This window comes from Nuphar pumila, chromosome 5 (genome assembly GCF_984573655.1).
Source record: "Nuphar pumila chromosome 5, dmNupPumi1.hap1.1, whole genome shotgun sequence".
NCBI lineage: Eukaryota > Viridiplantae > Streptophyta > Magnoliopsida > Nymphaeales > Nymphaeaceae > Nuphar > Nuphar pumila.
Genome location: NC_143253.1, coordinates 118328254 through 118350996, shown reverse-complemented (window position 1 = coordinate 118350996; position 22743 = coordinate 118328254). Strand labels below are relative to the sequence as shown.

Below are 22743 nucleotides of genomic sequence, written 5' to 3'. Positions count from 1 at the left end.
AAAATTTACAATTAAACAGAGCATAAGAAAATTAGCGTAAGAGCTCCTACGAGTACATCTGCCAAATAAAAAAAAAATCCAGAAGAGAAACCCCTAAAACAAAACCAACAATGCTTATTCACCAAGTGCTCTACCCACACAAAGAAACCCCTCAAACATAGGGAAAATGACCTAAAACATTCAAATACAAAAAAGCACTCACAGAAGAGGAGGAGCAGGGGAACCATTGTGCTTTCTCGTTCTCCTCAATTCGGAGTTCCTCTCTCTTTTACGCTTGAGTAGCCAAGCTCTAACTCGTTGAATAGATGACCGGGCATGCTTCGCTGCGGTGAAGAGAGAGAGGGGGGGGGGGGGGGGGTTGGGAAGCCGGGCTCCATCGATCGAGCTCCACCACGGTGAAGAGAGGGTCGGGCAGGCTCTGGACGTGGAGGAAGGGGCTGAGGGGCGGCGGAGTTGCCGTGGCCAGCGGCAGACAAGGAGGAGGAGCCACCCGATGGAGCCCTTGCACACAGAGAGAGACACGCATCGACGGGTGCGCCCGTCGATGCATTTTTTTTTTCATTTTCGTCCCCTCCGTTCTTGTTCTTTTTGTAACAGAGGGGAGGTGGATCAAAAATTACATACGATTATGGACGCGGCGGACGTGCCGAACGTCGTCCGCCGCTTCCAACGTTTGTCTGATTTTGTTGTTCCTAGCAGGATTTCCGTCTGAATCCCGCTAGGAACGGCGCATCAAACATGCCCTAGGGGTACGTTTGCATGCTGCGGAAAGCCACCTTCGATGCATTTTCATGGGGGTTCCCTTTCTGCGAGGAAAGGATCCTCTTTCAGTTGAAATGTTTTCCGTTGAGGAGGGCCATTTGCTTACCACGGACAAACTTTTTGCGGCATCCATGCCGCGGAGAGTGTCTGTTGCAGGCAAACACGCCTTAGATGGGAAGAAGACAACCGGTTTCAGAAGAAACCTGCATCATTGGGTATGCTCAACCTGAACCAGTGTCCTGAACGTTTTGACATGATTCGTTGGTCATGGTAGATCTCCTATCATGCTGTGTTTGGGAGGATAGCATTGGAGGGAAATGAGAGGGCATAGGAAGCAATTACAGGCAATGAAAGCATTCACAACATATTTGTCTGTTGATTGGGATAATGGATTTGAAGGGGCCGTAAGAGTCGGCTAGGAATCAAGAGCTCTCAAATCCCTCCCTTCATTAGTTTAACTCCTTGCTGAATAAAGAAGTATTTACAACTCCTGATTAAAAAAAGATTTGTGTGCAAGTGCCTTTACAAAAATAGATGTCATGTGTTCACATGAACAAGGCCAAGAATCACCAAGGCCTTCCCACAATAAAAAAGGTTTTTTTATTTATTTTTTAATCAATAAAACATCTTTTGATATTTTAATAGATAAAAATGCATGTTTTTTATTAAAGAATATCAAAAGTATTGAAATATAATAAAAAATATTAAAATATTGTTGTACTTGTCGGTTTTCATGTAAAAAACTCCAAAAACGGGGCGGATCTGGATCCGACCCGGACCTGCCAACCCATTAGGGTTAAGAAACCACAGGGGCGAGGGTTTTTTTTAAACCCTCTTCCCCGCGCTGCTGCATACCTCTCTCTCTCTCTCTCTCTCTCTCTCATTGCGGTTTCCGACAAACCCTGACGCCTCCCCCTCTATCGTTCCTTGCGATTTTTTGTAGCATCGCAACCAACCCCTCCTGTTCCCTATTTCCGAAAACCGCGACCTCGCACGACAGTTGACCCCGCCCTCTCTCCAAGTACGTCTTCCTCTTTTTGGGATGTCGGAGGGCCGGTCGGTGGCTCCCTGTCGTGCCTTCTCCCCCCTTTCTTCTGTGTTCGCAGGGAGGCCGACGGCCCCCTGTCGCGCCTCCCCTCTCTCTCTCTCTCTCTTTGCATTCGCCAGGAGGCTGAAGCCCCCTCTTGTGCCTCCCCTCTCTCCCTGTGTTCCCTTCTTGGTAGGGGAGGGGTCGAGCCCCCTCCCTGTGCTCCCTTTTTTGGCAGGGGAGTGACTGAGCCCCTCCCTTTTTGTTAGTGGCGGGCAAGGGCTCGCCCCTTGCAACCTCTCACTTTTCTGGCAGGCAGGGGCTCGCCCCTGCCGCCCTCCTGTTTTCGGCTGGCAGGGGTGATGCCTCTGCCACCCTCCTATTTTTGGCTTGCCACCTTTCGGCTTTTGGAGGCGATCCCCCTGCCTGATCCCCCTTTCGGTAGGACCATCGGGGGGTCCACTTTTCTGGCAAGAGTAGTTAGTGCACATCACCATGTGTTGGGACTTGGCAAGCTCGAATCTCAGTGGTATAATTGTATAGTTGGTAGGGGTTTGCTTAACCTCAGCCTTCGGGTTAGTCGTTCAGGTCTGGGCTTGCCAGGTTGTCGAGCCCACACATGCCGCCCCTACTTCCACTGCACTGCATGAGGTCAACCCCAACTCGGTCAAAACTTTCTGTATGTTAATTATCACCTTTATTTGTTTAGAGCTCGCATGACGGATCCCGCTCGTGCCCTGTAGCCTTGGTCTTACACCACCTACACTCGTAGGCGCTCGCAGCGACCCAAACTCCCAAGGTAGGGGAAAGTTGCGCAAAAAGGGCAGTAGATGAACTAAATTAAATTGAAATAATTAAAATAACCATGCTAAATATGCTTCAATTTACTTTATTTTTCTTGTACTTATTTGCTTTGAATATTTATTTGCCTGCATGTTTATGGGTCAAGGTATGGTTTTGTTCCTTGTGCATTATTTGTAGATTTACTTACTTGCACAGATACGTGGCTGAGGTGTGGTTTGGTACCTCTTGCATTATTTGCGTATTTACTTGTCTGCATGTTCATTTGGCTAAGGTATGTTTTCGTAGCTCGTGCATTACTTGTGCCCTTATTTGTTTGTATATACATTTGATCGAGGTACAGTTTTGTACCTCGTGCATTACCTACGCATTTTATTTGGCCGAGGTACATTTTTGTACCTTGTGCACTGTTTACACACTTTACGTTCGATGTGCGGCTTCACAAATCGAGTGTTGATTTTTACTTGCCGTAATGTTATAATGTGCACTGGCTCACATTTGTGGTAAATATGTACCTACATGAATGCAACCTCGTTCATATCCTATTTTCACTTATTTTCAAAACAATGAAAGTTGTGTTAGTGCGCTATAGTTCTTTAAAAGAGGGATTCCTTAAGCGAATCCAGTTTTCTTCAAAATGCTCAATATATTGATATTAAGGTAAAATGAGATGCGAGATCCATAGCGATCTCATATGTGTGAATGACACAATGTTGTACTATGGTTTTAAAAGATAAAACATGTTGAATGAGCACTTTGGTATTCCTTGAATCTTTGCAAGATTTTGTGTTAGGGTTCTTCTGAGAAACCTATACTCCTTCGTCGTAACATACTTGTAGACATGCGCATCATGGAAGTACTATGATGATCAAATGAGAGACTCCTTCGTCACTCCAAAAGAGAGAATCTGACATCTGAGCATTTTTTTATTTGTATTGAATCTTTGCAAAACTTTTGTGTTGGGATTTCTGTTGAGAAATCGTTTTCCTTTTTATCGTAGTCGTACCTTTTGTCAGGAATGGTCGTACCTTTGGACAGGTACATCACGTTGGTGTTGCAATGATCAGATGAGAGGTATGTGGTAACCTCGAAACGTGTTTTGACACATTATTGAAATCATATAATGTTGTTATTCGCCTAACATGCAAGATGCTCGTAGGGTTCTAAAAGACCAGAGCATGACAAGTTTTAACTTGAATGGCTATACCATGTATTATTGGCAAAACAATGTTGTGGGGATTCCCTTTGAGAAATTCATACCCCTCTCATCGTAGTTGTACTTTTGAATAAGTATGTTGCGTACTACGATGAGTAAGATGAGAAGTATATGTCTACCTCGAACGTGCAATGATGCGTGTTTGAGATCACAAAATGGTGATGTTTTCACCCTGATAATAAGTTGACCTTTTTCATCGTAGTTGTACTTTTAAACAGGTACGTTGTGTACTGCGATGAGTAGAATGAGATGTGTGTAGTTGTCTTGAACGTGCACTGGCACGTATGAATCAACTAATGGTGACAGTTTCGCCTTCACAGGCAAGATGCTCGTGTGGGCCTAACAGATCAGAGCATGTAGAATGGGGCGACGATTAAGAAACCCCTGTCGTGCCCATTCGACTTGCTGACTCCCGCCAAGAGAGAGGACATGATGGTACAAAACTCTGATGGATGAGCTATTAATGGCTATTTCGGGCAAAAAACTCAGCTTCCCTAGTCATCAGAGTAAGGGAAAACATGTTACAAAAGATAGCTTTCAGGACACTTCTGCAGAAGTTTTGATGCATTCATGGGCCATCTATGCCTTTTGGGATTTACTCTCTTAGTCACTGGTCGTCCCCTTAAGAGCGAACTCAGTTAGCCATTTGGGTTATCTCAAACACAATAAACCCTTGGACTGGTCTCGGCTATTTCTACGTTTCGTGTCTTGCGTGTACCCGCCTGGTCAGCTAATATCGAAACATAAGCTAACCTATTTACATTATTTGAGATGTGCGCGATGTGACATGACTTGCTTGTTTACTCAATAGTTCAGTATACTACTTGTTGAATTATACACGCCTGTGGTAGTGTTACACTAGTTCCTTGCTAGTAATAATTAGTTGTTTGTACTAGTTAAATGCTTATGATAATAGCATTTTGCTAGTTGCAATATGATGTATCTAAATTGCTTTACTACTTGGTTAAACTATTTGTGCTTGTTGTAGCACTTGTGGGGCTTGAGTCCCTTATGACTAATGTAACTGCTTGCAACTCATAATATATGAATTGTTCACATCTTATGGTTAATGCAATTGTTTGATTGTACAATTGCTTATAGTTTGTAATTTGCACACTGCCCATACCTTGTGATTGGTACAATATCTTGCAATGTAATGGTTTACAACTCGTAATCTACGAATTGTTTATAACTTGGACTAATGTATTTGCTTGTCTTATGAGCTACTTACAGTTTTTGATTAATATAATTGTTGTCGTGTGATTGCCTACCGTGTATAACTTATAAACTGTTTGTGGTGCAATTGCTTATAGCTTGTGATTTACGAACTGCTTGCGCCTTATAATTAATAGAACTGCTTGTTGTGTAATTGCTTGTGTAATACCCATGAATTTTATCCGATAAATAAACTTGAAATTTATGTCCTTGAACTGGTACACGAATATTTTTATTTATTGTATGTGTTATTTGTATTTGAATATCGGATATTTTGTTTTGATCTTCAATATCGGATTCATAATATCATGTTTGAATTTTTGATATTCCCTTTTGGATCTTAGATATTGATTCACGAACCTTAATTTGAATACTTAATAATAGATTTTGGTCAAATGGATCGTATCTCTGGTTTTAGATTCTCAATATCAGGGTCATATTGGATATTTGATCCAGGACAAATGGAGCTGATCCACGACGTTGAAACCGGATTTTAATGAGGAAAATTTCTTTATCGGATCTATAACACTTTCATGGGATCCGTAGTAGCTTATGTGAAGTTTAGATCCACAATATTTCTTTTTGGATCCCGGACATCGGGGAGGTAAAAAGGGGTAGGGATCCAATTAAAAAATTTCTTGGGTCCATTATAAGTCACTTGGAATCCAAGATAGAGTAATTTGGATCCGTGGGTCCAAATCCTAATATGAAGAGAATTTTGGATCCTTAGATCCGGATTTCAAAAAGGGTTTTATGAGCATAATGGATCTTGGATCCATAACAAACGAGTAAAGATCCACAATAATGAACTTAGACCAAAAGGAGGACCCAAACCGAAACGGTGTTCGGTCAAACCAGACCCGCAGGGGTAACTGACCTCCTCTCCCACTCTCGCTGGCCCTCTCATCTTTCTCCCATTCTCTCCTACCCTCTGGCTCTCGTCCCCCTCCTGATTTCTCGCATGGCTGCAGGAGGAACCGACGCGGAAAAACCTCCTATCGCCAGGAAAGGTAGGGTTTCTACACTTTTCTTGTTCGGTGTTGATTGGATCCGGGTGTGTTTTGGGTTAATCAAGAAAGAATGCCTGTTTAGATGTATCGGATGGGGTTCTTGGCCACCGGAAAACCAACGATGGTAGAATGTTGGGTTTTCCGGCGGCTGCGACCCCAGATTTGGGGGTTTCTCGTGTGTAACCCTAACTCAAAGAAGGGTGGGGGTTATGGTTGCCGGAAAACCCGAGTTGGTCAATTAGGTATTCCGGCTGCCATTTTGAACCGTCTGGACCATCGGTTGCCAGAGATCTTTTTCGACAGACTGGGTATTCCGGTTACCCTGCATCCCATTGGATAAGTTGCAAGAAACTCAAATCAACAGGTTTTGGGAGGGGTTTCTGTAGATGTTGCCTACGGGAAAACCCTGTTTCATACACAATATGATATGGTCTTCGGTTGTTATGAAAAAAAAAAACAAAGCTAACTGGAAATTTGGGGGGCGGGTTGTATTTCGGATCTTTACATTAATATATGTTACAATCGTGAGTGTTTATTTTTTTAAAAATTTCTGTAAATAGCTTCTTTTTTTTTTTACATATATTCTGTTTGTGAATCCTGCTAAATTCTTTGTTAAATTATTGATCATGACGGAATCTGGATTTTTGGTTCTAGTAAACTACAGCTCAGTCGATCTTTGTAACTGCATTAGTCTGTATAATGTTAAATAATTGATAGTTTGATTTGGGTAATTTCGGTAACTGTTCCTAGCAAGAATGTGCATATTTTCGTGGGTAATACTCCTGATCTGAGTAGTTGACATTAGATGTATAAATTGTCATTCTGATCATGCTTGAACCCTGAATAGGATATTCATTATTACCGGATGATTTTAAATTAATCTGTTCAGATATGTTCCTTTTGAATCACTCTACTTATACATATACATATATATAATAAACAAATATATATATATATATATATATATATATATATATATATATATATATATATCAGAATAAAGGCTGGCCTGTGAATTCTGTGTGAGCATTCAATATTTAATGGTATGTTTGTGCATGCTTCCGTAGGTGCTTATGAGGCTGATGAGCATCATGTATGCTATAACTTGTATATTGATGGCCTGACCAACTTATAGATTTTATTTTCATGTTCCATACAATGATAGTGAACATGCCATTTAGTTAATTAGGTCTACGCTAATGACAATACTGCGAGATCTTGATGCAAATGCTGGCATGTTTCTTGTTTTGTCATCTTTGCCCAAGAAAGAACAAACTTCAACACTTGAAAGATAATATAGGTTGAATTTTAAGAAATAAAAGTATTTTGGTTGATTTACATATTTGGTGTAATGGACCATCTTCTATCTGCAAGTTAAATGGGACATCTTGATTTCTGTGTAACACAGGTTGTAGTAAGTTCAATTCTTAGCATTTGACATATACAATGATTACATGTTATATTATTTATGTTCAAATTATGAATCTTATCCGCATAACTTATAGTTTTGTTATGTTATGTATGTTCAAATTATAAATCTATCCAAACAGCCTATGGTTCGGTCATAATGTGTATTTGAAAATGTTCAAATTATGCATCGGATCCACACAGCTTATGGTTCTGTTATGTTTACCTACATATTTGAGAATGTTCAAATTATAAAACCGGATTCAAACAGATTGTGGTTCTCTGATTATGCTACATGGATTTCCAGAAAAAAACTAAAATTTGGTTTGTGTGTTTTCAAGGTTGAAACAACAGATCAGACTTGGTAATATGTTTAAACAATAAATTGCATACTTCCAGGTTTCTCTAGTGCTGTGACTGATTTACATGAAATACCACGTGCTTAAACTGCTTGTTGGTCAGAAAATGTATGATTTGAATTGCTTATATGCAGCATGTTAACTATGTTTCAAGAATGAGGTTGTTATACTGGTTCCAAACATATGATGGTGTACTTATTGACATATGAACATGTGCCTTTCTGCAAGGCAGATACTTGGAAAAACCTTGCCTAATGGGCTATATTGGATTGATTACCCGATACGGGTACTTGGGCTATTAGCTCGTGTGCTATGACAATAAAATGATGAAAACTTAATTGTAAATGTTGTGCCCGACTGGTTTAAAGGTACCGGGGCTTGTGTGTTTGACTGGTTTAAAGGCACTGGAGTACTTTGAGTGGGTTTATGCAACCAATATGACAGAAGATTGGGACTGTTTTATAAACCTTGGTAAAATGACTAAGGTTTAGAATATATTGCTATGGTAGTATAAAGAAGTTGGGAAAATGCCTCTGTACTTTGAAAAATTAATTAAATAAAAAGATCAACCCACTCAGTTCTTGGGATTACCTTGGAGAGGGTAGGTGGTACAAAACTTCGGGGACATGTGTTTAACTGTTTCGAGCTAAGGTGACTTGTTGGTCCCCAGTCCTCGGAGTTGGGAGACCTGGACTACCAAATGTGTCCTAGGTAGTAGCTTCATTTTCTTCTGCAGAAGTTAGGGATGCATACTATTTTGGTTTTGGCCTTTGGGGGGTTCTCTCGGTCACTGGCCGATCCCTTAAGATTTACAGTTTCGGTTAGAACGTTCGGGTTAATCCCATGAATAATAAACCCCCAAATGTTCTCTTCTGTTACAGTTGATTCGACCCGCGTGTACCCGCGGGATAAATAAAGATAAACATTAATTATAACATTTTAGGTATCACACTGAGTAAATTGCTAGATTTATAGCTTCACAACTCTTTCAGAGTATAGTTTTGTACTTTTAGCATGCTTTAGAAATTGTAACATGTGAGATGTTGATGTGTAACTAAATGTTATCCATGTTAATGTTGTGGTTGTTAGATTAAATGAAATACATGCTATTGTTGTTGTATAGTTTCTTATTTAATCCTGTATATGCTTTACTTGATTAATTACAATTGTTGCATAATCTGCTTACCTGCTTAGATATATGTCTGTTATCACTGTTGCATAGTCTGCTTTACATGTTTTTGTATATGCTGAAAATCACACATGACACCCACATCACATACTAGATTCATGATATACCTGCAAGAAAAATTACAGTAATTTCTACTTAGACAGTTGTAGTCTAATCCTTATAAATTTACTACTTTTCAGGTGATGAATAAAGTATATGAGTGATTGCGGGCTGAGGCTTCGATCGAGGTTTTGGATTTATTGTTTCAGGGATAGTTCGAGTTCATTGTATGTCTTTAAGACTGATGTGATTATTCATTGATAGTGAAATGAAATAAATGTTTTGGCTTGCTCTCCACTGTAATGTTCTGGAATGCTTAACCCCATAATATTACTTGTTTCCGTTGTTAAAAAAAAAATCGCAAAAAAAATTGAGTTAAAATTTCAGGACGTTACAACTTAAATCTTATGATTAATATATTTGCTTGCCGTGAAATTGTGTATGTTTTATGTGGAATGAACTCTTACTCGGTGATATTAAATTTCTCACATTGAAAACCTTTATTTGTGTGTATACTCAATTGTTCATGTTAGAAATACTTATTTATTTGCATAGTCTATTTCACATGCTTGATATAACTCATCTCTTGTTCTAAATTGTTATTTCGGTTCTATATTGTCTCACTTGTGCACCTACAATTTTTTTGTGAAACTGACCCATTTTATAGGCAGGTGATGTTTCGGAGTGCTATGGCAAGATGTCATGATGTGATCAAGATGAGACTTTTTCCCTGACGTTTCGCTCCTGAAGACATTTTGGTAAATTTGGTATAAAGTTTTTTTGAAAATCTCTCATTTGATTAAACTCTAAATTATAAAAACTGTGTTACACAAACTCCATTTTTTTATTTCAATAAATATATTGAGTTGCAAATCTATTTCTGAGAGAAAGCTTGCGCTGTAATGCGCCCAAGGTCTGGGAACTTGCTAATTCAAACATGATTTTTCGTTGAACCTCTATTTCAAACTCTAATAAATTATCGATTTTAAAGTTTTCAACCTTTTCATAAAAAGTTTCAAGTCCAGGATTTTTGGGGCATTACATTCCATGTCCGATTGTGTCATTAGGGACAATGTTTTTAAACGATACGTAAGGGCATTAGGGATAGTGCTTCCTAGTGCTTCCAAACGAAAAACAAAATCCACGTTTTAAAACTGGGTTGAGTCCCTGGAGGCTGAGAATTCCAGTCGTCGGGAGGGTTTCCGGCCATCAGGCGGAGGAGTTCTCCGTCGAAGACGTCAATGAGCCACGTACTGCGAGCACAACGCCACCTCGTCGATCAGCCGGAGCCGGAGTGGAGGCGAAGTTGATGCAATCATGCAATCCCAAAGCGTAGAGATCAAAGGAGGCGGTGAGGACGAAAGAGAAGGAAAGACTCCTAGCGCTTACGATCCCTCTGTTATCCGACTTTGGAGGCCGGCCGCTCAGCGGAATCTGAGGAACCAGTGGTCGAGGATCGTCTCTGGCCGGCATAAATGGATCTCGGCTTCTACTGAAGGCCGATCGCATGCTTCCTCCCTCGTCAATTTCTACCTCTCGAGAAGGTGAGTCGAAAACCCTAGCTCCCTCCCCCCCCCCCCCCTAGTTTTCCTTCACACCTTAATTTCGATAATTTGATCATTTTTCTTTGTCCCTCTTAAAAAAAAAGAGAGTAATTGTTTGGAGCTTAAGGGATTTCCCCCTTTGACATAAGTAATTAAGTATTGTTCCCCATGTGCTTGTAAAGTTAATCACAGTTAATTTCGGTCAGTTTTTTATTTCAGGTATGTGCCTGCTATGGACCTTGGTGTTTTAGGTGAAATGAGCAAGATCAAAGATAAAGCATGTGCCAAGTTAGCTAGGCGACAGGTATGCAAATAGCTTTTTTTCTGAAATTCTCATTCAAATGTTAGGCGAGTAAATTTGGTTGCTCAAATAAGGTTTGCATCATCAGATGTCAATCAAAATATTTTTATCCTAAATATTTGTGCAGTGTTTTGCTACGAGTTCTCCCTTTTCGTGATATTGTCGGCAAAATATCTTCTTTGATGTTGAACTTATACCTCATTGTCTTCATTTGGGGCCTGCTTTTGCAGTTTAGGATTGAGAATTGACATCTAACTTCTATGGTTCTTTATTTGTTCTGATGCTGTTAAATCGCATTATTCTTCCTTTCATTTATTGCATGAATTTGTTTGGGGACAGAAAACTTAGACTTTATGTGTAATATTAATTCAAACATCAAAAAAGTTTGGTCCTTGATGTAGCGGCCCTGTATCAAAGCAACAAGATGAAGGAGAAGGGGGATAACAACAGAGAGTAACCAAAAGAGAACTTCATTAAGCAAGAAAATGAGAAGACTACATCCATACAGGGAGATGTCCTTCTATCTCACCACAGGACAAAAATGGTTGTCTCCACACTACCTGTAAATGTACAAGAATGCCGCTGAAAAGAATAAAATGTGCACATAAAATACATAGGGGGTAGCACACTACATGTAATACACATGATTTACTAGTCTCAACAGCCTTAAGGTTTAGTTTTTAGTTCTTGAAGAATATTTGTTGCTTTTATTTGAACGTTGGGCATTGATGTGTTGGTGATTTCATTAGATAATGTTCTTTGCTTTTGAATATTGAAAATTTTCATTGTATTTCAAGGTGACACCTTTCACTTATTTCCTTTTATATGTACACTAAGGTTATTGAACTTTTTTCCTTAAATAGTATGCAGTTTCTACGGTAATTAAGTTGTAAATTTTGAAGTCAGGGTGAAATTCATGTAAAGTGATAAATGGTGAAACCTATGGGCCGCTCAGTTATGAACTTGCTCTTCTTGCATTGTTGATTTCTTCTAATTTTTTAATTTATTCTATGTCGAAGAATTGATGTTTTAAGTTCAAGCAGATGCTTGGCCTTTGTCTATTAAAATCATCTCTGCTCTCCTTTTTGGTCAATGACTTCTCTATTTCCATTTGGTTGCTTTCATCTGGTAAACCATCTAATGTTTAATTCTTTTTATGCAGGAGCTTTGTTGGGTCAAACTGTCAGCATCTTATGAAGAGCTGGTGTGTATGCTTCACACTGTTCCTGAATAATTGATTGTGCAAAAGAGTTTCCTAGTTTCTCAATCATGGAGTCAATCAGTGATGTTACTTGAAGTGATTATGAAGAACTTGATTTTTTAAAGTGAACTATTTTTTAATCTTTCTAATGCTTTATATGTTAGTACTTTTTCTTTGGTTCTTTGATATTTTGGGTGGGCAAGTAAGCATGAGAAACTTCTGGATATGTTTTCTGGCAAGAAAATCATGCAATATATTGAACAATCTGTATGTGATTCTTGGAAGAACGGGTTGGGTGTTTGCGAATAAGAGAAAGAAAGGTGTTACTGAGAAAGTAGATATGGAACAGCTTATCGGTTTCATGCTCTTGGAATATTAGAATAATTAGGAATGACGGCATAAATTAAACCCAAAGAACATCTGTGCAGATCTGTGGAAAGCAAGGAAGATAAGTGATATTTCATACTTGAAAAGATCAGATATGTGCAAATGAATGATCCAAAAAGAGATGAAGAAAAGAAGGCAAAAGCTATCCATCATCTGTATGTGTAGGGTGATGTTTGCATGTTTACTCCCTTCTACACTCGAGTTTTTCTTAATGATGGAACTCCAAAACATCCATTTGTTATCCATTCAAAGTTATTCCATCAAAAGTATTTCCTTTTCTTAGAAATATCCAATCGATGTCATTATTGCGAAGTATTGTATCTTCCAGTTCTCTTTTTAGATATAGCTGCAAATTTCTTTATCTCTTTTTCTTTTACTTCTAGGGATGAAGTTGGGTCCCCTTTAACCATGAGAGACTGAAGTTTTTAATTTTTTCATGACTTCTATGGCACATTCAAAATTGGTCCATTAATTTTATTTTACTTCCTATATCCTATAAGTAATGAGATTTAGGAATTCATAAGTGTTCCAGTGCATATGTGAAACCTCTAGGTAGTAATAGTGGCAGATTGGGCTAGAAGTAGATGATTGCAAGCAACAAGGGAGAATCAAGTGTTTGGTATTGAAATTTGAAATAGTCAATCAATAAAATGATATAACATGATCTAGGTGATTCTGGACTAATGAAATCAAGTTGCTTCAGTACATTCTTTTTCTTTTTAGTTGTTTAAATAAATTTTTTTTATCCCTTTTGTGTTCCTTTTTCTTATTTTTGATATTTATCCCCTGCCATGCTGGTAGATTTGGAAGTTCAGTTGCAAATGTATGCTAAACATTTGATTTACTTTGTTGACATTATGTTGAAGCCTTGTGCTCAAGATGAGCTTTAAAGTTTCAGGCATACTATCTTGACATGATTACAGGTAGCCGCTGTTTCTCATATGTTGGATGCTTCTAGATCTATGCGATGTTTTTTAAAGGGATCTGCTGGTAGCCAGATAGTGCAATTTAGGTTCCAACCAGTGAACAGTCATGATGCTGGTGATGGTGCTGGCATCCCAGTTTTCTCATTTTTGGCAATCTCATGCTTTGGTATGCATTTCGATGCTGAAAAACTTGGATGCTTTTTCTTTTTGTCTCGTTATAAGAAACTTCAAAGAAGGTGCTAAAGATCTTCATACCTTAAAGAATGTGTGGTGTATCTTGTCACATTAAAATTCCATCATCAATGTGGTTGCATGGATTTTTATCTAGTTTCATTTTTTTTCTCTATCGTCTCATTTGGAACTGTCTCATTTGACTGTGCTCCTCTTATAGTCAGGTATATATTGTCTCTTCGCTAATAATGTTCTTCTAAAAATTCAAGTAGCAGTAACATGTTTGTGCTCTTTTTGAAACTTTAAGATCTTTACAGTTTGTCTACAAGCTCTGTAGAGAAGTTCTTCTCTTGCTCTTGCATCTTTCTGGCAAATTGCTCATGTTGGTCCCTCATAATCCAATTCTTTTATGCTCTGCACTTCAGGTACTATTGTGTTGATCTATGTCACAGGGACTCGGCAAACCGGGTGCCGCACCCCCGTCGACGCGGGTGCGGCCAACCCGACCCTGGGTGCGTTGACCGCACCCAGTGTCATTTGTGTCCATTTTTTTTAAAATTTTGTTCTGGGGGGCGTAATGCGAACCCAGAAAAAAAAACAAGTTCACCAAAAAAGATGTGTTTGTCCCCAGGAAAAATCACAAAAAAATGGACGTTTCACATGCACCAACTTTCGGTTTCAAACAGAAAGCAAGAAAGAGGGAAAAAATCAGGAAGCAGAGGGAGATAGAGATGGAACCTGCTTCCCGAAGGACTGCTGGAGGGATTCGACAGGAGTTCTGGAAGAGGAACGCCTAGGGAGGAGAGGGGACACCACTGTGTCGATCAACGCCTGCACCGTCTCCTCCATGGGAGGCACCTCACGGCGCCACGACCCCATCACCCACTGTCTCACCCTCTCTTCTCTTTTCTCTGATGAGAGAGCCCCTCTTGTTGGAGTTTTGTACCCAAACTTATAATCTTGCAAGCACTCAGAAAGAAGAATCACAAGTAGCAGAAAGCATGAAACTTGTGCATGCAGAGAGAGAGAGAGAGTATCGGGTGCAGCTTTTTCAGTATGAGTACAGTGCACCAGAGAGTCACGTGGATATATATATATATATATATATATATATATATAGAGAGAGAGAGAGAGAGAGAGAGAGAGAGAGAGAGAGAGAGAGAGAGAGAGAGCTGTTCATGCAGAGGCAGTTGCCGCCAATTTTGCTATTTCGAGACGAGGAGTTGGAGGGGGAAGACGTTTGGTTTCTTGGGAAACAGGGGATCCCTCGACACTATAAAGCACCCAAACGTAAATCTCTCTCATGTTGTGCGTGGATAATTTTTTCACATAAATGGGGTATTTTAGATTGAGGACATTTATGGAACAATGCAACATTATTTTGTTGCACTGCAATAGAATACTTCTGGACTTGTTCTTTACGCGTTCAATAAGTTTTGCTTTTCGTTTTATAGGTCATTTACCTGGTCAGATATGATTGTCTCTCATTCGTTTCCGGACGGAAACTGGGGCTCTCTCTCTGTCTCATCAGAGTCCTGATTTGATATGGATGTTGGAGAGTAGACATAAAAAAAGGGTTTTACCCTAATGGATATCAAATCTAGATTGGTCCCCACGCTGACTCGGCCTTTGTGAGTTCAGCGGCTTCAGCCAGGGTCCAGGTAAAGCCAGAATCCACTTCACGAGTTTGAATCATTAGTTAGTCACAACTCAAATTCACAGATTTCGGGATTTAATTGACACCTTCTCATAAAGTGTGAATTTTTTGAGAAAACATAATATCTGAATATTTCTCAAATTTTGAAAAACAAAGACAAGATATTTTCCATTAAAAGATTGTTTTTTTTAAATGAACTCGAAATCGAATAAGAACTTTGAGAGAGTGTGGACCCGCGCCGGGGTGAGCCCCCGGACCCCCCTTTCTGCAAGGGCAAAAACTCTGAATCAGGCTCCACAACTCATCAGCTTGACCCCTCCAACCCCTCCCCTGCACAATTTTTTTTTATATATATATATATATATATATATATATATATATATATATATATATATATATATATATATATATATATATATATATATATATATATATAGTCACACCCCCGCACCCAAGTTTTTTGAAAGTGCCGCACCCGCACCTGCACCCATGTGACAGGTGTTGATTGATTCATATAAGGTAATGTCAGGATATTTTCCATTTCGAATGAATTACACCAGCGGGCCTATGTGTTATCAGAACTCATCTGTGACTTGACATCCAAAACTTGAGAAAAGCCAGATCAAGCTCAGCCTAATATCTTCAGATTTAACTCTCATATTAGAAATTCCCAGTGATCATGCTTCATTTTGATAGTACTGACTTGTGTAACAGTAATCTGTTGTGGAATGTTTGTCATATCACATGTATCATTAGGTGCTTGCTTGGAATGTTTAAGCAAATATGTTGATTGCCTGTTGTCATTAGGTGCTTTGTTTTTCAGGTTTAGACGCTCAATTTCCATCAGCTAGATAGTTAAACTGTTATCTCAAACATCTTCTTGCTACAGATAAACCATTGCAGGTTCATGCCATAGTTTGCTAAACCTTGCCATCCATAACTTGAAGGATTTAGGTTGGTTCCAAGGGTGTTCTATCATAGAGGAATCTGTGTTTCCTTGTTTCAAGTCATTATAATTGTATGTGCAGTTTATGGCACTTCAGGTACCTCTTTTAGGGAGGTGAGTGGACGCAATTATCTTGGGCAAATACTTCTGTGAACCTCCTGCACTTTGTTTCTATACCAAATGCCCTGCAAAAACTGCCACCATTGGTCACCTTCTCCACCATCTAAAAGGATGCAGTACTGTAATCATGGTCTGGGCTTTTGTAATTGTCCATAAAGTACACCATAATCTTGCCCAACGCCCATTATCATCTTGTGTCCCCCTTTTTTTTGGAAACCTTAGGAAATCTGCCATATGTCATATATAGACTCTGTCATCCATCATTTGCTTACTCCTTTTCTCTTCAAGGGAAACCTGCCATCCATCAACCAAGGCACTGCTTCTTCTCCTTTTTTTGTCATTCCTTTTCAAAATTCTTCTAACAGAGAGAGAGGGAGGCAGGGATGCTGGCCATGGTGGATGGGTAGAGGGCTTAATTGGAAACTTTCCCATTGGAATTCTTCTTCTTCTTCTTTTTAAGAAATTCAAAGGAATTTGGAAGGAAAAATTAATGATTCATGAGTAAGTGAGTTAGAAGCAATAGTCTTATTGGCTTATTGTTTTCGTAAATCTTGGAGATGGGAAAGTAGAAAGACTGCTATTGCAGTTGCTTGCGGATGCAAGAGAAGAAAAACCTAATTAAGTGCTTATCACTATCATGTTTTTGTATTATGTAACCATGCTCTAATTACTTTCTGTTTTGAGCTATCCTATATCAATGGCCTAAGTTTTTCATTCTTGTGGTCTCCATATTATTTCAGAAAATCTGGCCCAAGAGATTGTTCAAATGTTCATCTCAGAGCTGTTTTTGAAGGTAATTATTTTTTTTTTGCTTACAATATTATTTTTTGTATAGCCATGCACAGTGCTAACCCATCTTTGTCATCAATCTGGGAAATTTTCATATAAAAGCTATTGAAAAGCAGTATTTAAAGTGCCTTGTGTGTTTTTAATGTAGGACAAGTGCAGCTAGTGTTACCCCTCGATCTTATCTTTTGAACCAGTCTGCAGGAAAATTTTCTTTTAAAGAATGGTGTGTTAAGGCTTTGCATTTTGAGCATTTGATTCTTCTTTATCTGGCATAATTGGAAAGGTCTTGATTTTTCTCATATGTCTGTGTGATTGCTGCTAATATCCTGTCTTTAGTGGATGTTAACAAGTTCTACGTTGTTATTTCCTTGACAAATTTAAAGTTGTTTGCTTGTCTCATGCATGAATTGTCGCCTTCATGGATTTCTGGTAAATTTATGAGGATGCATATTAATGATATTACCAAAAAAAGTGGTGGCACTTCTTTCTGTCTACTGAGCCTACAACATGCAGCTATTGGATTTCATTTTTCCTTTTTGGAAATGTTGAATTCCTCTGAATCAAGAAAAAAAAATTGGCCTAGAATATGTGTAAACTACTCATAGTTACACAGAGATCTAGTCAATAGGATGGAAAAAAATGAAAATATGTTTGCTGTTAATTTTAGCAATTTATTGTAAATTTTATGTTTTTCTTAACTCTTTTTTTGTCCCAACTAGTCCCTTTTAGGTGCTGGCTAGGCCTTTTAAGGGGCCTGGCACTGGTGCTTTTTTACTACTAAGTTGATGAGTTATTGTGAGTTTATCCATATGGCTATGCAGTATTTGGATAGGAATCAATGCTTCTAATAGATTTTGGCTTGCGTGCTTTGGTGAGTCATTCAAAGTCCTTTTGATGACCCATGTTGAAGGGGTATGTAAATTAATTCAATCAATTGCTCAAGGAATGTGGTAGTGAGGAACTGAGGAAAGTGTACAAAAACGACAGTTCTTTTTTATCATCCTAGTACTAGTTTATGAGGTGTCTGGAACAAAGATTAAAAACATCTTTTAGAGTACTAATTGCTTGGTAGTGGTAAGATTCTTTGAGTTTTGTTTCCTTTTCTTTAATGATGATAGTAAGAAAAGGAGACAAAGAACATTTATGATGATTGGCTATGGGACTACAACAGGTCTGGAGGTTTGTTCTGGTAAAGTAGAAAATCGTCTCCTAGTTGATTAGCATCAACTTTGCGGCTCAGGTGGTAGAAATTGGCACTTGATTTGATTCCTTGTGAACTAGGAACAAAATGGTGATGACACGAATGAGGCAACAAGTGTCTTTGGGACTTGAAAGCTGCTTTCTTATGTTGTGTGCTCTCAAAAAATTCGAGCAACTGTAGCCGTCATACATTTTGTAGATCATGCTTTCTTTGACTCTCCCTTGAAATTGACATGTAATGTCAGCTTCCTGCCTCTCTTCTTATGTATGCCCCATTGATAAGGATTTTAAATGATGTAAAAGCCCTTTATGTGATAGCTAAACTAGTAAGTAGTAACAATGATTGGAATACGTTTGTGTATTCTGTAGTCCTTCAGGATTTATATCTTCTATCTTTGGGTTACCTTGATTGCTCCAACTAAATGTTGTTTATTCATGTCTTTTACTTTGCTTTCCCAAGATGCACTTCGTCAGCTAATAAATTTCATGTCATTGTGTAAAATGAACAGCGCCTGCTTTTGGTTGAATTACATTCCATCTCCTTCCAAGAAGCTGTCAATGCAAAAACAGATGATGTTGAACGGTCTAAAGAGATTTATGAGGGAGAATTTGGTGATTTGGATCGAATTGGCCTTTTTTCTAGTGAAAGTTGCATTCCAGCTCCTCCAAGTGCAGACAACTGGGAATTCAGTAAATCTGCTATTGGGAAGTCTGATAGACATCCAAAAAGCGAAGTCCTGCAGGTGCTCTTTTGCTAATGTTCAATAATTTCACTGGTTTGCATTCTTGTGATTATACATTTTCCAACTTCCATATTCTGATATTTGCCAAGTTTGGATGTTAATCTTATATTCTCCTTCATTGGTATGTGCATGTGACATGACATGAGTGCACTTGGTACGACACAGATTTAAAGTAAAACCATTGCATGGTGGCATGGGCTGTGTGTGTAGTTGAACATATTTAAAATTGACAATGTAAAGCACTAAACCATGAATATCATCTTAAGAAGAAATGCAAGCTCTTGAACAGTGGTTTTAAGCCATTCTGATGAATAATCACTTGATAACATATTTAAGTTGAAAATTGAGATGTATATAATCATTGGCAAATTTTACAAAGAAAAAATAAATAACTACAGGATATTTACTAGACCCAATTCGTGAACATTTTAACCAACTTAGCTTTTATGGATATGTTACTTAGTAATTGGCTAAGTTGCTAATTATTAATGGGGGAATTACTAAATGCAGGTGTACTTGACGGCATGGCTTGCTGAAGTTAATGTCAACACCTGTCGGTATGCATCTAGTCAAACTTGTTGATTTCAATTAATTCTTTTGTTATGATAGAGGTCAGATTAGAGTGAATCTTTTATTTGCCGTTGATACAATAGCTGTCAGCTTTGTTGTGGTGTATGCTAACCACTGCTTTGTATTCTTTCAACTTTACTCTTCCCCTACTTTTGGCTGACTTTCCCGAAAAAAAGAAATAAGGATTGGCATTGTATTTAGGGCTGTTCTATATAGACCTATATATAGGCGAAGTTGCGTCTAAGTCTTGGTTTTGTACCATAGTCAGGTATCAGTCCCGGCAAGCCAAATCTCATAATAATAAAGGTATGAATCTGGGAAAAATCTTGGCACTAAAAAAATATAAAAAACAACCAAAAAAAGTAAAAAAAAAATCTGTTTAGATAATGAAGTTATTGTATAGATGTAAATAAAAGTTATAAAAATTTTGAAGTATAAAAAATATAAAAAGGCATATTTAAAATGTAGAAAATAAATAAAAACTAAAAATTATTATAAATATCATGATATTACTGCGATAAAATTATTATAACATTGCAATAATGTTGCAATAAATCTGTTTTTGAAAATCTTGTGATATTTTACCTTTTTATATCATTTTTCTAAAAAGAAAAGATAGATAAAGGTGATATTTTCAATTTATAACCAATATTTTTTTACTATATTTTATATATTGTCAAAGCAAAACTTTTGTTTTCAAAGATAGGAGAGGATATGGGGTTTGAACATGTTACCTCCCACATGAAAGCCATCCAGGAGTTCCATCCTTGTCAGATACACATGATCCTGCATATGTTGTCCTGGGTATGGAGCATGTGTGTGTGTGCCTATATCACATGGACACTCCATTTTGCCCTCCATACCTATGTCGACACGCATGTCCCCATGTTGACACACGTCGACACCTGGACACCCCATTTTACCCTCCGGACATACAAGTTTGTATTCAATTTATAATTATATTTTCAGTTTATAACTTTATATTTTCAGTATATAATATATATTTTAGATATAACCTATATATTTAGATTATATTCAATTTATTTTGAATATATATATATATATATATATACACCCGCATTTTTTGAAATTGCCGTGTCATACCCTTCATACCTGTACCCATACTCGTACCCATGTGACATAGGTGCGTGCCTATCTACAGTTTCTTGTCTATGATTTGTGTAGTTGTGGCTTCTTGTATAATGTGATAAAAGCTGCAATTGTCATATAATGTATTCTTTTACTTTTTCCTTTTCTGCATATTTTCAGGATCAATGAGATCATCTCAATGGTTGAGGAAGAGATTAAGGTGAGGCTTGCATGAGTCTTTTCAAAGCGAAGAATCATGGGAGAGAAGGGAAATGCTTGCATTTTTTCATGATATTACATGCAAAGATCAGGATCAATGATGCACACACTGAAAATGTTGCGTAGAAGTTAAAAGTAAGCATCCTAGTGTTATGCCATTGTGTAATGCCTAGGGCTGGTAAATGAGCCGAAAGAGCCAAGCTTGAAGTGTTCAAGGTTGGTTCATTTTTGTACTGAGCCTAGCTTAGATGGAATTCATAATGTGCCCAAGCTAGAGGAGCTGAGCTTTGAGCTGGCTTGTTTACAGAAAATTGGACTATAAGTTATAGGATTACAAAAAAAAACATTGTTTTAGAACTGAAGGCTATAAGATTTTAACTCCAGATTTATTGTTTGCAAACCAAATACTTCCAATCATTTTTTCTAGACTATATATGATGTAAAATATATATAGAATGTCTGTTGCTACTTGACGAACTTACACGATCTGAGCTGAGCTGAACACGTATTGTTCATGCCTGACTTGTCGAGCCTATTTTTATAAGCTCAAACGAGCTCTTTACAAATCGAACACAAACCAGCCCTAACAATGCTAGAGAACGGTCCGTCAGGTTGCTGAGAAAGGGCAAACAGTTGCTGTAAATATATGATGACAATGGGTGATCGGTGCTACTTCTCCCACATAAGTTCATCACTCAAATTTCTTCCAAAAGATGCAGGACATTATATAAGATTACTTTGGATTTCACCATTGTTGTCAGCATGGGTTTGTGAACCAAATCATTTTTTTAAATGATTCAGAGAATCGGCCTGAATCGATTTGAATTGAATAATTTTGAATTGGTTATTTTAAACTTTTGATTTTTCATAAAAATTTAAAAAATAATGAAAAATAAAAATAAAAATTTCAGGATATTTTATTAAAAACAGGGAAACTGCAGAAATAAAGTAAACAATGACTTATAGGGCTATTCCCTTGATGCCTAAATAATACAAAAGGTGATAAATGCCATAATCGTTATATATAAGTTAAAAATAACAAGAAAACTAGTTCTGTTGGATTTCTGATTAGGGAAATCATGTTTTTTTATCACTAAATTTGTTCATACTAAATCATTGAAAGATCATAAATAAATACATAAAACATAATGCAGAAGCCTACTCAAATTTATTTTTGCATCGGTAGATCTTGATGGGTTAGATCTTTCAAAACTTCTTTGGCCTTTCTTTTTTTTTAACCTAACAAGAGAGGGACATTCTTATTTCTTAATGATGAGGCAAAAAACAACAGCCATTATACATGGTTTTGTGGACCATAACTTAATTCTAATCACTCTATAATCTTCTTTTCAATTTAGCCCTTCATAAAATTAGGAATTGATATATGAGGGCACATGAACTATTTGTACATTACTATAACCATATTGATGTGGAGATGAAGATGAAGTCGATCCACAATTCGAGATTCAAATGGATCTCCACGCTTGGAAGTTAAGAGTTGTATCAGGAGAGTTTGAACATGACTCAAACGATCTTCGATTTGAGACAGAAAATCTCTTTTAGCAGTTGGCGTAAACATGAAAAATATGCATAACAGGCACACGTTTTCAACGGGTCCAAGAACACAGAAATCAAATATGTGTTCGATTTATGTGTTGTTGGACTAGACAAACTTCTCGTTGGAGGTCCAGTCGTTGTTCAATCGATCGACTTAGGAGGGATTTTTGGGCCCTAAGACTATGGAGTTTGGAAAAACTTCAAACAGGTAAGTTATGCCAAATTTTGTTATCTTTCCAACAAACCCAGATTTGCAATTTTTTGGATTGATATATTGAAAATTATGTCTAAAATACGT

At 37.8% G+C, this 22743-nt stretch overlaps 1 protein-coding gene across 3 annotated transcripts; it reads left to right on the top strand.

The window, feature by feature from the left end:
- Positions 1-5924: 5924 nt before the first annotated feature.
- LOC149838336 (uncharacterized) lies at positions 5925-21236 on the top strand. Of its 3 annotated transcripts, none has more exons than XM_090007668.1 (9): positions 5945-6031; positions 9693-10569; positions 10789-10873; positions 12033-12074; positions 13382-13550; positions 17019-17071; positions 18777-19010; positions 19521-19567; positions 20850-21236. In XM_090007668.1, exons 2-9 carry the CDS (start codon positions 10343-10345, stop codon positions 20902-20904), a joined length of 912 nt encoding a protein of 303 aa, XP_089863794.1. In that variant the 5' UTR covers positions 5945-6031; positions 9693-10342; the 3' UTR covers positions 20905-21236. The 3 variants fall into 3 exon arrangements, with proteins under 3 accessions (XP_089863796.1, XP_089863794.1, XP_089863795.1); XM_090007669.1 differs by lacking the exon at positions 5945-6031 and adding an exon at positions 8954-9213; XM_090007670.1 differs by lacking the exon at positions 9693-10569 and having other exon boundaries at positions 5925-6031; positions 10776-10873.
- The last annotated feature ends 1507 nt before the right edge of the window (positions 21237-22743 follow it).

Excerpts from the sequence above, each read along its gene's own strand:
- LOC149838336 (XM_090007668.1), top strand. The coding sequence starts at position 10,343 with ATGCAATCCCAAAGCGTAGAGATCAAAGGAGGCGGTGAGGACGAAAGA. Across the intron at positions 10,570-10,788 it reads AATTTCTACCTCTCGAGAAG|GTATGTGCCTGCTATGGACC; the intron begins GTGAGTCGAAAA and ends TTTTTATTTCAG. Across the intron at positions 13,551-17,018 it reads TTTGGCAATCTCATGCTTTG|AAAATCTGGCCCAAGAGATT; the intron begins GTATGCATTTCG and ends ATATTATTTCAG.